Raw genomic sequence first — 15,702 nt, forward strand, 5'->3', positions numbered from 1 at the left:
CTGTTTTTGTTTTAATATACTGCCTATGCCTTAGTGCATATGTTAAAAATCTTTTTCCTGCTTGTAGTACTTCACATTTTATCCCTGTTTCTCAAAGATGGCATCTCACTCTTAAATGATAGGTTGTTGCATATGCATTAGAAACTATATACATGTATTTAGTATTTTTCTTTTGAATAAATAAATCAAATAGAAGAAATATTACTAGCATCAATTTATAAATTGTCAAGCTACCTAATGACAGCTCGTGAAATGCTGAAAACATGGTAATATATTTTACATGTCATATTCACAAATTGCTTTAAACCCTTTACTACTGGTCTCTTTTTCCAATTTATAACCACTCAATTCCTTTCTTTCTCCCAGTGCTTTTAATAAGGAAACTGAAGTTCCTGATGTAGTATTTTTTTGACAGATAAAGAGATAAGAAAGTTGGTGAAGGAGGTTCGACAAGTTCATGGAATTCCTTGAGTCCCAAATTGAAGATTCTGCCTCATTGCTTTCATCTAATTTTTCTTGTGTCTCACACTTATCAGCCAGCTGTTATCGTGGTAATGGCAATGATAGTGAATCATGCTCTGTTTTCAGAATAGCTAGCATACTCTATTGTATCTGGGTCTGAAGAAAACCCTGTGTCATTACTATCATTTTACAGATGATGAAAATGAAAGTATATATATTTGACTTTTTTCATTACTAAAATTCAGAAATTGTTAAGTTGAATTTTCATTTCTGTCATACTAGTGTAGAATGGTCAGGAGCAGCAGGTTGGAGGGATAGACAGGTTGACTGTTGACTGAGACTTCAGCCTGGACATTTCAGGATTCTTTGACAGTCTCTGTCGTTGTCATGAGGCGTGTACACTATTAATGTGTATAGAGCTTTCTGTGACGTTGAACTTTGATTTGTAAAGTTATAGTAAAATAATTGTTAAAGGTATCACTTAGAATTAAGTTCAGCTACATGCAACAGAATCCCCCTCCTCCTTTCCCCTTACCCCAAAGTGGCTTAAGCAAGACTTTGTCTTTGATGAAAACAGAGTCTGGAAGTAGGCAGCTCAGGGCTGGGGTAGTGCTCAGTGGTTATCAAAGATCCAGGATCCTCACTGCTCTTTGCTTCTCTGCCTGTAGGATGTGACCCAGATGGTTGCTACAGCTCCGGCCATCATTTCTGCATTTCCATGGAGCAGTTTAGAGGAGGAAAAGAGCTCCCCTCCCCTACTTAAGAAACCTTCCAAAAAGTCCCATATAACATTGCTACTCATATCTCATTGGCCAGAACTTAGCCTATGGCCACACCTAGCAGCTGCAGAGGTTGGGAAGATACAGCCCTTTCTTGGAGGGTGTGTGTATTAATCCTCGGATGAAAACTGGGGGTTTGTTACTGAGGAAGAAGAAAGGATATTGGGAAACCACTAGCATTCTCAACCTCGGGGACCATCAGAATGACATGACTTTACCTCCCATATGGTGCAGAAGACTATTATGTAGCTTCCTTGGGAGCTTTTCAGTCAATCTTTGCTGTGTTGTCCAATAAAGTGATTTTTCCCTTGAGATGTATATACCTTTATGTAAATACTTTTTTTTTTTTAAGTTAATAGAAAATAAGGATCATTGAAATTTCCATTCAAGTTCGACTTTGAGTTTTTTGAAACCAGTTTTTTGGGACTACAAGTAGAATAACGTGAGCTTTTTAGTAAGCATAAAATTAAATGTTAAATATTCAGGTGTCCAGTCATTAGTAAAGGAAAAAGTGTAAATTTTCCTTCAGTTTTTTGAAGCCTGGATCAGCTATTATATGTTTCTTGGGGATAGAGAACTTGCTTTTCTTAATTTAAGATTTTATGGTTTTTGGACAAATAATACATTTAAATGATTTAATACTCAAAAGGTACCAAATGGCCATATAGTGAACGGTTGCTCCCCAGTTCCTACCTTGAGTCCCCAGTGTTTTTCCCCTAGAAGCAATGGATGTCTTCCCTTTTGTATATAGTTCCTACTTAAAAAAACAGAAATTCAGTGGCACTGTGCTATACATTGTTCTGAACCTTTTCTTTTACCACCCGAAGAGATGCCATGTCCCCTGTCCACCCTGCAAGGCTATATAGTGTCCCATTGTCTGGGTGAACTATGATTCATTAACAGAACCTTGTCTTGTTCTTATGTCTGTACTTGCTCTGTAAGCAACATTCATTCATATTGGTTAAACTGAACTCTTCGATTGAATTTGACTATGCAGAGTATTTTAGAAATGAGTTATTTTTAGTGGTCGAGTATTCCAACTAGTTGAGAGGATTTTCCCTTCTTTAAGCATCGGGATGTTTAAGAATTATTTATTTTGGATGTAAGTTCTTCTTAAATGTATTACTTAGCTATACAGTTTAATCCTTCTAAAATTTATTACTTAACTACAGTTTTTCTAACAGTTATACTTTTCTTAATGGTTTTTTTTCCATTTATTTTTATTAGTTGGAGGCTAATTACTTTACAATATTGTAGTGGTTTTTGCCATACATTGACATGAATCAGCCATGGAATTACATGTATTTAACAGAGTTGTCAACATCAGTTATTGCTTATGACTAAAAAAGAGTGATATCTAAGAGCTTTTCATGGTTTTTGCCTTGCTAAATGACCTCATTTTAATATCTGTCTGCTTTTTGATAACTTACCTGCTTTTTAGATTTTTTCCTTCTTGGTCTCTTGCACCTGATGTGGCTGCCTCTCACATAATATTTCTCTTTCCTCTGATACTTATTCCCTACTATTTCTTAGCTCCCTTTCCTAATTTGCTTTTTAAATGTTCAGTGGGTAAGTAGCCAGATAATCAGGACAGAAATATTTCTAAAATTAAAAAAAAAAGATTCAAAGAAGGCCTGGCCACGCTTTCCTGCTGATGAAAGTGCATGAGCATTTTGATATTCAGGATATTCAGAGGGCCTTTGGTGGCTCAGATGGTAAAGAATCTGCCTGCAATGCAGGGGACCTGGGTTCGATCCCTGGGTTGGGAAGATTCCCTGGAGAAGGAAATGACAGCCCATTCCAGTATTCTAGCCTGGAGAATCCCATGTACAGAGGAGCTGGGTGGGCTACATACAGTCCATGGGGTCGCAAAGAGCCCAACACAGCTAAGCAACTTTCACTTTGTTTCCTAATTATTACCATGTTGTAGAATAACTCTGTCCAGTGGATCTTCTGTGAGGATGGAGATGTTTTATATTTGCCCTGTCCGTTATTAGTAGCCACTAGGCTCTTGTGGCTCTTGAGCACTTGAGACTTGAGGCAAGTGAGACTGGAGAACAGAAATTTTAATCTTCATTAAAATCAAATAGCCACACATGACTAGTGGCTACTGTGTTGGATGTATGGTTCTAGACTAAATAATTAATGATAAGCTTGATTATAGGGAATCTTGGGTTGGGATGCTGTTATTTTATTGTACTGAGCAAAATGCATACTTATAGTATTGGAAAGAAGGCAATTTGGAATGTAGCACTCAGATTAGATACTCAGATATGCAGATGACACCACCCTTATGGCAGAAAGCAAAGAGGAATTAAAGAACCTCTTGATGAAAGTGAAAGAGGAGAGTGAAAAAGCTGACTTAAAACTCAACATTCAAAAAACAAAGATTATGGCATTCCAGTCCCATCACTTGATGGCAAGTAGAATGGGGAAACAATGGAAACAGTGACAGACTTTATTTTCTTGGGCTCCAAAATCACTGCAGATGGTGACTGCAGCCACAAAATTAAAGACGCTTGCTCCTTTGAAGAAAAGCTGTGACAAACCTAGACAGCGTATTAAAAAGCAGAGACATTATTTTACCCACAAAGGTCCATGTTGTCAAAGCTATGGTTTTTCCAGTAGTCATGTATGCGTGTGAGATTTGGACCATAAAGAATGCTGAACACTGAAGAACTGATGCTTTTGAGCTGTGGTGTTAAAGAAGACTCTTGAGAGTCCCTTGGACTGCAAGGAGATCAAACCAGTCAATCTTAAAGGAAATCAGTCCTGAATATTGATTAGAAGGACTGATGCTGAAGCTGAAGCTCCAATACTTTAACCACCTGATGTGAAGAGCTGACTCATTAGAAAAGACCCTGATGCTGGGAAAGATTGAAGGCAGGAAGAAAGGGGAACGACAGAGGACGAGATGGTTGGATGGCATTGTCGACTCAATGGACATGAGTTTGATCAAGCTCCAGGAGATGGTGAAGGACAGGATCCTGGCGTGCTACAGTCCATGGGGTCACAAAGAGCTGGGCATGACTGAGCCACTGAACAACAGCAACTCGGATTAGCTTAAGGTAAATAATTAATTTGAAATTGCTTTTCATGTTAATGTTATGGTTATTTCAAGCTGTAACATTCTAAAGCCACTGGTGCTGGCCTATGTTTATGGTTTGTAGCTGTGATAAGACTTTGAGTCCTCTTGGTAACTAGGGTGATATTAGTTGCGCTCTAACTTTATTTATAGGACTTGGTTAGACACTTGCCTAATCAGAGTGCCAGAAACTCCTACAAATAACTTTGACCTTCCCTAGCAAAAAGTCAAAGAATAAAATGACCCATAGCAGAAGATCTCAGTGGTATGCTATATATGAAAAATATTACTTACTAATGGAGAAATCTGTAGCAAATAAGGAAACAAATGAGTATATTAACTAATTATGGATTTTGGTAACTATTAGGAAGAAAATAAACAGTATAGTGATATAGAGAATAAGGGCTATGGGGAAGGCCTTCTTACTAGAGAGAGTGGTCTGGAGAGCATTAGTTGAGGAGGTGTTATTTAAGCTGAGATCTGAACGATAAGATCTGAAGGAGCCAGCCTTACGGAGAATGAAGGCAGCCTGAGAAGGGATTTCAAGAACGGGATAAAGGGACTAAAAGTGTGCTCAGGAGAGGGATGGTCTTTCTCTCTTGAGGAACTGGCACAGGATCAGTGTATTTAGACCATAGTGACTGAAGTGGATGTAATGATATGAAATGAGGTTGGAGAGGTGGGCAGTTAGCAAGTAAATCATGTAGCACCTTCAGAGTCATTATAAGGACTTGAGATAGAAAAAAATTAAGCATAACATGAAGCTGCAGAATCAAAGGCGTGATATGATTGGATTAGAAAGTCCCTTTGGCTACTATGTGATGAGTGTTTTGAAGGAGAGCAGCAGTGAAAGTGGCGGAACTCCTGTGATGTTCCAGAAAGAGGTGATTGGAACTTGGGTTCCGGTGGTAGAGTGGAGATCAAGACGAGTCAGACACACACAACATGCCAAGGGGTTTGATGTGAGGGGTGAGGGATAAAGGGAGGGTCTCTCACTTCCGTAATTGCCAGGTAGTACCACCTACGGAGGTAGGGAACACCAAGGACATACCAGTTTCAAGGGTGGTGTTAAGAGGTGGTATTTAAGAGCCCAGTTTGGCCAGAGTTTTGTTTCACATGCTTGTGAGGCAGCTAAGTAGTCATACTGCAGCATGAGAAGAGTTCTAGTATAGGGCTCTAACTTGGTAATTATTAGCATGATGGTGTTTGAAGCAATGGGATAGGTTGAGAGAACTCAAAAAGAAAAGGGTGACTCAGGATTGAGCCCCAGGAAACACTTCCTTTTTAAAGGTCTGTTAATGGAAAAGCTGAAAAAGAGGCTGAGCAGAAGTAATCAGTGATGCAGGAAAAAAAACAGGATTGTAGCATCTCAGAAACTAGCAGAAGAGCATGTTTTAAGAAGTTTGCCAACTCTGTTGAAGAGGTCAGATAAATTGAGGACAGCTAAATGTCCATTAGGTTGAGTAACATGGATGTATTGGATTGGCCACAAAGTTTGTTTGGGTTTTTCTGTAAGATGGTTCAGAAACTTGAACGAACTCTTTGGCTAACCCACTAGTTGCCATTGACCAATTAATTTAATAGAGTGGAGGGCTTGGAAAGTTTGTTTTGAGTAGACTGAAGAAGAAATAAAAGGTGAAGAAGTGGAAGCAGGTATAGATACTTTTTATGAGAAGATTTACTATAAAGTTGGACTTCCCTGATAGCTCAGTTGGTAAAGAATCCGCCTGCAATGCAGGAGACCCCAGTTCGATTCCTGGGTCAGGAAGATCTGCTGGAGAAGGGATAGGCTACCCATTCCCGTATTCTTGGGCATATCTTGTGGCTCACTCAGCTGGTAAAGAATCTGCCTGCATTGCAGGAGACCTGGGTTCCATCCCTGGGTTGGAAAGATCCCCTGGAGAAGGGAAAGGCTACCCACTCCAGTATTCTGGCCTGAAGAATTCCATGGACCGTCCATGGGGTCTCAAAGAGTCAGACACGACTGAGAGACTTTCACTCTCTGTGAAATAGTGAGCAGGGAAAAAGGAGAGAGTGGCTGGCGGGAGGTGAGGGGTCCACAGAGGATTTTTTGCACCTTGATTCATTTAGTCAGTTGCCTATTATCAGACTTTTTTTTTTTTTAAGTTTTTTGCTCTTAGATTGCTACAGCGAACTTCCTTCTACGCTCGTGAGGATTTTCTAAGATAGGTTCCTTGGAGGTGGAATTGCTGAGCTACAGGCCATGAAAGTTTCAGAATCTGATAAATGTGGCCAGACAGACTCCCAGAGTGATGCTGCCAACGTACACTTCCTCTGTCAGTGTGTGAGGGCAGAAGGGAGGTTTTCTGAAGATGGACATATGTTTATTGCTGGCCTGACAGCAAGTGGAAAGGGAAGAAAGTTATGAGGCAGGAGAGAGGAGGTGATCAGCAGAGCAGCAGGGTTCTTACATGGGTGCTGGCAGATGGAATGTGAGCCCAAGTAGTGAAACAGGCCTTTGATGCGAGGCACACTTCTGCCATTGTAACAGGATGTAAGGGGGAGGAGATGCGTGCATTTCTAGGTAGGATTGTGGATTTGGTGGACAGATGAGACTGAATACTTCTCTTTTAAAGTGAAGTGCTTCAGTAGAGCAACAGCTGATAGGGAAAGAATGAAGTAGGTTTCAGGAGAAGATAAGAAACAGTCATTTTGGAGAGTGAGAAAGCTTCTGGGGCAGCTTTGGTAGGACTGTTCAGCATTGCCAAGGGACCAGTTGAGGTTTGTGATCATGAGTATATAGTGAAGTCAGTCAGCTTGGTCATGTGACTTTTCTCCGGCAACATTTAGCTGGTTGGGAACAGGCACAGAGAAGGCAGATACTTGTAGACCAGGGTTGGAGTTATGCTATATGCCAGTGATGGAGCGGGCAAATGATTGAGGATATTTGCAAGGGAGGGATTATAATCATGGACCATAGAGTCAGAGTTGGACATACAAGGGAGTAGAAGACAGGAATGGAGAGATTTCCCTAGCGGTCCAGTGGATAAGACTTTGCCTTCCAACACAAGAGGTGCCAGTTCAATCCCTGGTCAGGCAGGTAAGATCCCACATGCCTTGTGGCCAAAAAACCAAAACATAAAAACAGTAACAATATTATAACAAATTCAATAAAGACTTTAAAAATGGTCTATGTCAAAAAAAAAAAAGAGACAGGACTGAGGTGGATAGATAATGAACAGGTCTTTGAGCAGGTCGGAGCTTGTAGCGGAGGGGATACCAGAGCAAGTTCGTTGGAAGGATGGGAGGTTATTTGAGAATATGATTGAAACACAGTGAAGGGGAATACAGCTCTTAAGATAGTGTACATTTTTCATCTTTTAGGGACAGTCACTGTGAGTTCCCTAAACCTGGCAGTCAGAGCTCTGACACATCTATTTGCTGGTAACTTTTCTAAGAGGTAAACTTTGGGATGTCCCCCTTTCTCTGTATATGCATCTAGAGCTCCCTAAACATCATAGAAGGTAACCGATCAGAGAAGGTTTCCAGAACCGTACTTGTAATGACACCTGTCGTAGCAGTAGCACTCAACCAGAGCCACAGCCTTCGGAAACTCACTCACAGTGTGTGTTCACTGGGTTCCAAGCCTTATCTCTGTCCTTTATTGTTTGAAGTCTTGGTAATGAGCAGAAATAGAGCGCTAGGGTATTGTCCAGGGAAAATTTTCCTGTGATCTTGGCAGTCTTGGTTTGATTTTATCAGTGAAAAAGTGTAGTATAGGACTGATCTTGGACTCTTACAAATTTATGTTTAGCTTGTGGCACCTTTACTCACTGGCTGTGAGACCATGGGCAAAGTGTTCAGCCACTTTAAGCCCCAGTTTTCTTCCATGTGTGAAAGAGATAAAGTAGGGCCTTCCTTACAGAGATGGCATGAAGATGCAGTGAGATGATGCAAGGAGAGCTCTGGCACATAGTATGTTCTCACAATAGCCTGTTGGTGGCATTATGGGGGCTTCCCGGGTGGTGCAGTGGTAAAGAATCTGCCTGCCAGTACAAGAGATGCAAGAGGCAAAGATTCCATGCCAGGTCAGAAAGATCCCTGGAGAAGGAAATGGCAACCCACTCCAGTATTTTTGCCTGGGAAATCCCATGGACAGAGGAGCCTGGCTACAGTCCTTGGGGTCACAAAGAGGGGGACACGACTGAGCACAGCACAGGTGGTATTACGTTGAAATCAGCAGGCGGCGATGGAACAGTCTTTCCAGTTAGTGCTCCAGAGCGGTGTAGATGCCGTCCCTGGAAAGTGACAGCCGCGGCTATCCTGTCCTGCGTGAGTCTGTGCTGTTGCATGAGGACCAGCACCTCAGACTTCAGTGTGCTTGTGACCCAGCTGTGGCTTTTGTCATCATGTTGGTGTTAACTCTGAGAGGCTCGGATGGCGCTGAGAGTCTTCCTTATCTGGGAAGCTCCCAGTTGCCACTGATGCTGCTGATGCTGGGCCGTGGGTCACATTTTGAGTAGCAAGATTCTATTAGAGAACTGCCCTGTGGGAATCCTTGCTATTTTAAGCTGAGAGGAAATGAGGTTAAAAGAGCCCCATTCTTTCAACTTTTTTTTTTTTTGGAGTCAAATTCAGTTGAACTTCATATGGCCCATTTCTATAGCTCATTGCTGTGGTGAGTCCTCTATTATCTCTGCAGGTCCTGGAAGTGAAAGGAGTAGATATAATGTAGAGAGGGTTGCTTCATATTTCTTCAGAAAAATTTTCAGTGCCTGACTTCTCAGGAATATTTTTGCAAAATTGTGTTGGTTCTCCAGCTGTACGCACTTCCCTGCATCAGCCTTTTACACCAACAGAAATACTGGCATAAAACATGTAGTCTCATATTTAAAATGAATAACCAACAAGGTCGTACTGTGTAGCACAGGGAACTCTGCTCAATGTTATTTGGAAGCTTGGATGGAAGGGGAGATTGGGGGAGAATGGATGCATGTATGTGTATGGTTGAGTGCCTTTGCTCTCCACCTGAAACTACCACAACATTGTTAATTGGCTATACTCCAATATAAAATTAAAAAAAATTTTTAATTAAAAAAAAACACATGCAGCCTCTTTAATTGTTAGACTTTGAGGCAGAGTCAGAAATGTGGCTTCAAACCCTTTTTACCCACCAGACTCTTCACATTACAACATCCAGTGCTTTCAGAAGCAGGAATTCAAGATGCATTATCAGGTTAGAATTACTGGCAGCACCCATATTGCTATCCCATATAATCTGATTTTTCTTTCCCAGAAGCAAGCATGCCAGACTTCCTCTGTGGGCCCTCCCGAGAAGAGTGCCTTCTCTGATGCTTTAATTCACACGTTCTTTCCTCCAAACTAATATAGAGGCTGATAAGCTTCAGAGAACCGTTATGTAGCCTGATAAAGTGTTCTCCTGATAGAAGGAGGCATGCGTGCGTCCTCATCCTGTGTGTAAGACTGGGATCCTTTTGAGAGGGTCTTCGTCATGTGCAGTTGTTACACGTTTGTGTCTCTTAATCTGAATCCTGCACAGCGATAAAGCAGAGCTTATTTGACTTGATTGGAAAGAATTTTGTTTTTTCCTACCTCTTTGTTTCCTTTTCTTCCTTTTTTTTTTTTTTTTAAGATTAGGGAAACGTGGACGTGCAGGAGCATGATCCACTTCTTTTGCCTGTGGGCTTTTGAAGGGTTTTTGTTTGTTTGTTTTTAATGTGAAGAAAACACAGAGAGCAGACTGTTCATCGGATTATTAAGATTATGCTCGGAAAAGGAAGACGTGCATTCAGAGTAGAAGTTTATGAATTCCCTGAGGTTCCAAAGAAGTTTACAGTGACTCCACTCGTGGGAGTTTTGGAGGTAGTTCTCAGGTTTTTGTGATGTATTTAATCTTTTCTTATTTCATTTCAGGGATCTCATTTCTCTGTATTTTTCTCCTGCTTTGCTCCAGGGGAACAGGGGTACCATTATACCATCCCAAATTTGATTAAAAGATAAAACCATAAAATGACAGTAATATTTTACTGTATTTGTTTTCGATGCTTGATTAAGAATGAGTATTAATTTTTTTTTTTTTTAATTTTTTCTTTTCCCTTGGGTGCATTGCAAAGCTTGTGGGATCTTAGTTCCCTGACCAGGGATCAAACCCAGACCCACAGCAGTAAAACCACAGAGTCCTAACCATTGGACTGTCAGGGAAAGTGAAAGTGGCTCAGTCGTGTCTGATTCTTTGTGACCCCATGGACTGTAGCCTGCTAGGCTCCTATGGGTAGCCCACTAATCTCCTGTCCATGAGATTCTTCAGGCAAGAATACTGGAGTGGGTTGCCATGCCCTCCTCCAGGGGATCTTCCTGACTGAGGGATAGAAGCCAAGTCTCCTGCGTTGCAGGCAGATTCTTTACCACCTGAGCCACCAGGGAAGCCCCCTGCAATTTTGTGTCTTCAAAGAGTTTGAAACGACTATAATCTCTTCACAGCGTGATTTTAATGTAGTTGTTTAGAATGGAGTATAGGAAAGTCTGGTGACTTATGATTTAGGGCATGTGCTGTGAGACTAGAGCGGAGAGTTGCCTATGAACGTTGATTATATAACAGACGCCAAGCAGCAGTTTATAGAAAGCCGAGATTTGTTTTCCCATTTTAGAGAGAAGGCCGTCTCTGTTGTAGACTTGGAAGCTCTTTCTTCTCTTTTGTACTGGAACTGAGGTATTCCTGACTTCAGAAGATGCAAAAAAGTTCTGCATAAAGAAAAAGAAAAGATTTGGGTGAGGCTGAGAAGAATACTTGCCCTGCCTCTCCAGGTGGGAGTCTGAGGTGGGAGAAGGGACAAAGTATAAGCTCTCTTGAGAAAGGCGCATGTTTAGTGTGGAAGGGAACAGGTGACTTCACTTCTACTCTGAGGGAAAAAGACAATCCACCACAGCAAACTAAGATGGAGCTGTCTCTGCAGCCGGAAGCATTATACAGGGAGGGGAAGGTGCTGAGGACCTGCACCGGGCCTGCCTTGACTGTGAGACTCGCAGACCGTACTTGGAGATTTTATGAGCAGGAGAGAGCTGTTTCAACATGTTTGAGGGGAATAGAGCCCTGAGGCAGCTGAAAGGCGGAAGACCTCTTGTTTTTGTTATATTTTGTTTTTCTTTTAAGGAGTTAAGGGCGTAAAATAGTCCTCAAGACACACAACCCTCTAAGAATGTATTGTGCACCTACTGTGTGCAAGGTACTGTGCAAAGATGCCATGGCTCACAAGAGATGAACTCTACCCTGAAAAATGTGAATAAAGGGGGTAAGATTGGTAGGTACAGGTAAGTACCTGTGAAAGTAACTGGCAGGGTTGGTGAATGCCACTTTACAGACACCAAACTTTGGGAGGAGATGTCGCTTCCAGCTGGGATGGGTTTTGGATTTGAACATGGAAAAATGGGGAGGGAAGTAAGGAGAGCATTGGCCTGTGGTAGAGAAACCACCAGGACAGGTGACTGGATAATACTTGTCGTTCACCACCGAACATAATGGCCAAAAATGTGCCTGGCATACCGGAGAAACTCAGTAAATGTCTGAACTGAACTCAAGTAGAAATCATGGCCACCAGGTACATGGCAGGCAGGTTACATAGTGTTATCACTGGATCTAAGCAACTCCAAAAGGAGTTTTATACCTGGTTTTTGCTTCAGGAAACAGAGGCCTCGACAGGTTAAATAACTTGCTCCAGGCCATGGTGACAGTAATTACAGACCAGATTTCAAGCCCAGGCTTTGTACCCTGACCCATCCCCATGCCTGGTAAAGAATCTGCAAGAGGAGAAGCTCTCTCGATTTGAACTAGGGCGGTAGTAATAAAAAAGATGAAAAACTTGTGAAGCTTATTTGAAATTTTCCCCATGTTTTAAAATCTTCTAAGATTCAGAATTATGACTGATAGACTGATAATTATTATAGGATTATGGCATAAGGCTGACCTAGCAGGGAGGGAATGTAGCCTCTGAGCAGGCTCTGTGTTCGCGCTCGGCTTCTGCACGGGGCTCCGGAAGAACTGAGGCAGAGGGCAGCCTGGGCTCATTCCCCTTGATCTTGGAGGGCAGAGGTTTTCTGATTGCTCCATTCACATTTAAAGAAGCCGTCTTATTCTAGTTGTCCAGCTACTAGAAACCAGTGCCGGCAGTTTATTAGGAACCCCACCCATCCCTGCCTTTTGCAATAATCTCTGTGAGCGATGATTGTGTTTCTCGAAGTAGAATGACACAGAAAGAGTCCCTGAAGACAGATACACAGAGAGTGTGCTGTACACTCGGGTTCAGACACACGGGGCTGGGAACTCCCAGAGAGAGAGAGAGAGAGGGAGAGAGGGAGGGAGGGCGAGAGGGAGGAGAGAACAACAGAACAGTCAGCTGGAGAGGAGGGAGGAGGGGGGAGGAGACCGGTCGTTTTAGATTTTTAAACTCAAGTGATTTTGGGGGGGTTCTCCCCACCCTGCACTTCGGCCCCCCATTCTGGCACCTCCTCTCCTCCAGTCCACTGAAGGGCCTTTCTGCAGTCCAAGATCAACTGGCCGCTGAGTTTGAGCAGCCGGGTCTGACATGATGTACCTCTGGGTGAGTACAGAGTGCTGCGGGTGAGGGCTTGCACTTGCACATATAAGGAGTGGAAAGCTGTGAGATTCTGCTCCCGCACGAATGGCCTTCCCCACGGAGCGCGCGCGGGCTGCCACAGCCCCTTCTCCTCACAGGTGTGAAGGTTTTAAAACCTCTCAGGGATTGTGACATTGGCCTGTGCTTTTTTTTTTGAATGTTGTTTACCTTGTTTGACTTAGCGCTCGGGCTGAGCTCCCAGTGCAGCTCCATCCCCAGGGCTTGGGAGGTTTGGAGAAGGCACATGGGGCAGGAAAGTGGGCCGGTCACCCCAGGAGCTGCAGGTTTCCCAGCGGGCCACGGCCTGCCTGTGTTCTGTTTGGGGGACACTGACCTTGATAGCCAAAGCATCTCTTCAGATATTAAGAGCCAGTAGGTGGCATGATTCTTAATTAGGAATAAGCCTTTGAAAGTTTTTATCTAATAATTTTTATTGTCCTTCACAATAGAGATGTTAAGTAGGTCACTGTTGTTATTAAAATTTTATGAGGGAAGTAATTAAGTCAAAAAGAGTGACTTGCTCATAGTTAGGAACCAAGTCTGTAGTGGCTTGAATAGTAATTCATAACCAAACGTTACAAAGCAGTTTCTATTTGCCAGGAACTTAGTACCGTACATTATTTTAGTTGTTAACTCCCGTGTTGTACTTTGGGATGGAGGAAACCACACTGGAATTAGAGAGACTTTTAAATTATGAAATGTGATAACTTTTAGGAGAATGACTGGGAAAATAATACAGGGGGGGAAATTCCTGCTGTTAGTTGTGAAAACAAGAACATCCATAATCCCTTGCAAAGATGGCGGTGTCTTCTCTTGAGCAGAGAGTTCTTGTGTGTTGCTAAGGGAGCCTCCTAGATGTGATGCCCTTGGCTACTGGCCAGCTTTTGAAAGTTTCACTTTGCCCTTTGCCCTTCATCCTAGATGTCTGGAATTGCAGAAACCCACTTGGCTCAGGCAGACTAAATTATAAATATCAGACGGCAGAATTTTAACTAGGTTTATGGCAATGGAGCTTGGTCAGAAAGGGGTGTGTGTGTGTGTGTGTGTAAGGATTGCTTTTCTTGCTTTCCCCTTCATATTTGAATATGACCTTAAAATCTAATTTCCTTCCGTCTGTTGATTTATTTTTGTGGTATTTTGAGGAAGTCAAAAAACTTTTCTGGCACACTTATGTCCTTGAAGTAGTTCTCATCTCTGTGAACGAGGAGTCTGTGTCCAGGGTCTTTGCAGCCTTGTTAGTCGGACTGATGACTTATCTGTTGGCCAGAGGATTGGTTATTCTGTCTTTTGATTTGTTTGGAAGAGGAATTATGAAAGGAAGCAAGTTGAATTAGTCTCATTTGCACTCAATTCATGTTTGATGAAAGCAGACAGTGACAGTCTCCTTAATTATTTCCTTTGTGCTTATATTACACTTATTTGTAAATTTGTCTCAATCCCCTTTATTTAGCCCCAGAACAGGACTTTTCATCCAGAGTACCACATGCAGGGTTGAGATACATGTACACCAAGATGACTGTTCCCCTCTACCCCGGGAGCAGCCAGGAGGGACTCAGGATCCCCCTGATCACGTGGTCTGTGTGCACTCTAGTTTGCCATTTTGTGCCATAAAAATACTACCATTTTCTGTGTGTGCCATGACACTTGAAAGGTGGGGTAGCACTGTATAGAGGGGTAAGTGTGTCGACTCTCTTTATGATCACATCTTCTTGCCCAGTGCCTCACACCCTTGTCAGATTCCAGGAAAATGTCCAGGAGGAGCCATAGCTGTGTGACATCCAGGTCGTTTCCTTAGAAAAGGAACCCCAGGTGGTCAAGTGATTACTGGGAGGCCCTGAGGGGCTGCTGCGGAGACAACTTAGTGGACGAGGAATAGGGGATCAGAATTTTGTCCAGGCCAGCATCCAGCTACAGGATACTGGACAGTCACTGAAGTCTTCTGACCTCAGTTTCCACATCTATAAGATATCCCTCCTAATTCTAAAGAATTAGATATTTTATAGATGTTCCAGGGAGACACTCCATTGTGCAAGAAAGTTTAGTGTCTGGAGAGCATGAGAGAGATATGAAATATGTCACCCTAATCACCTGCCTGGTTTGGTACTAGCAATAGCTTAAAGGCACTGTTCTAAGCATTCTAGAAAAATTGCTGAACTGTGTATGGTTGTCAGTACCTCTGAGTGATGTGGACACTCTTAGAACATGTAGAGCTGAAGAGTAATAGGGAAAGCTCATACTAGCATTTTGGGTTGTGCAGTTGGACATCACTCATTTATTTGCTTCTGTGCATCTAAAACTCTGAGATAGAACTCTGTCTTCTGTTCTATACATGTCTTTTTGTCAGATCTCCTCCCTACCTTCCTGTCAGTCACCCTTCTTTATAGTGAAATTGCTGTCATTGGGGTCAGCATGATATGGCACAAAGAATATAGCTTTTAAAGACTTTACTAGGTCTAAATTCCACCTCTCACTCCCAGTTGTATGACCATGAACAAGTTACTTAAGATCTCTGAACCTCAGTTTCTTCATTTGTCCATAGGGAAAATAATGCCCGTCATACAGGATTACTGTAAAGATTTGAAATAAGCTATGAAACGTGCTTCACATGATGTATGGCACAGAGTAGATGCTTAGTAAATAGCCAGTGTGAGCCAGGTTTTTTGCTTTGAACATTCAGCAGACCACTCATTACTCCATAGCATTTTCTCTAGCATGTAAAGAATGCCTTTGAATGCATGCAGGGAGAACTTTGATAAACACAAAT

The 15,702-nt window shown here is 42.3% G+C and overlaps 1 protein-coding gene across 23 annotated transcripts in view; it reads left to right on the plus strand.

Annotated features, from left to right (window-relative positions):
- The window catches only part of RBFOX2 (RNA binding fox-1 homolog 2), a 287,477-nt gene that overhangs the window by 113,442 nt on the left and 158,333 nt on the right, over nt 1-15,702 (plus strand). The window contains exon 1 of one of the 23 annotated variants that reach the window (XM_043880698.1): nt 12,701-12,902. The exons of the other annotated variants lie outside the window; for them this stretch is intronic. Coding sequence (XP_043736633.1) covers nt 12,888-12,902 — 15 coding nt within the window. The 5' untranslated portion in view covers nt 12,701-12,887. Of the gene's footprint in view, nt 1-12,700; nt 12,903-15,702 lie in introns of those variants that run through there. 23 annotated transcript variants of the gene reach the window in all.

The sequence above is a fragment of the Cervus elaphus genome, chromosome 22 (genome assembly GCF_910594005.1).
Source record: "Cervus elaphus chromosome 22, mCerEla1.1, whole genome shotgun sequence".
Lineage (NCBI taxonomy): Eukaryota > Metazoa > Chordata > Mammalia > Artiodactyla > Cervidae > Cervus > Cervus elaphus.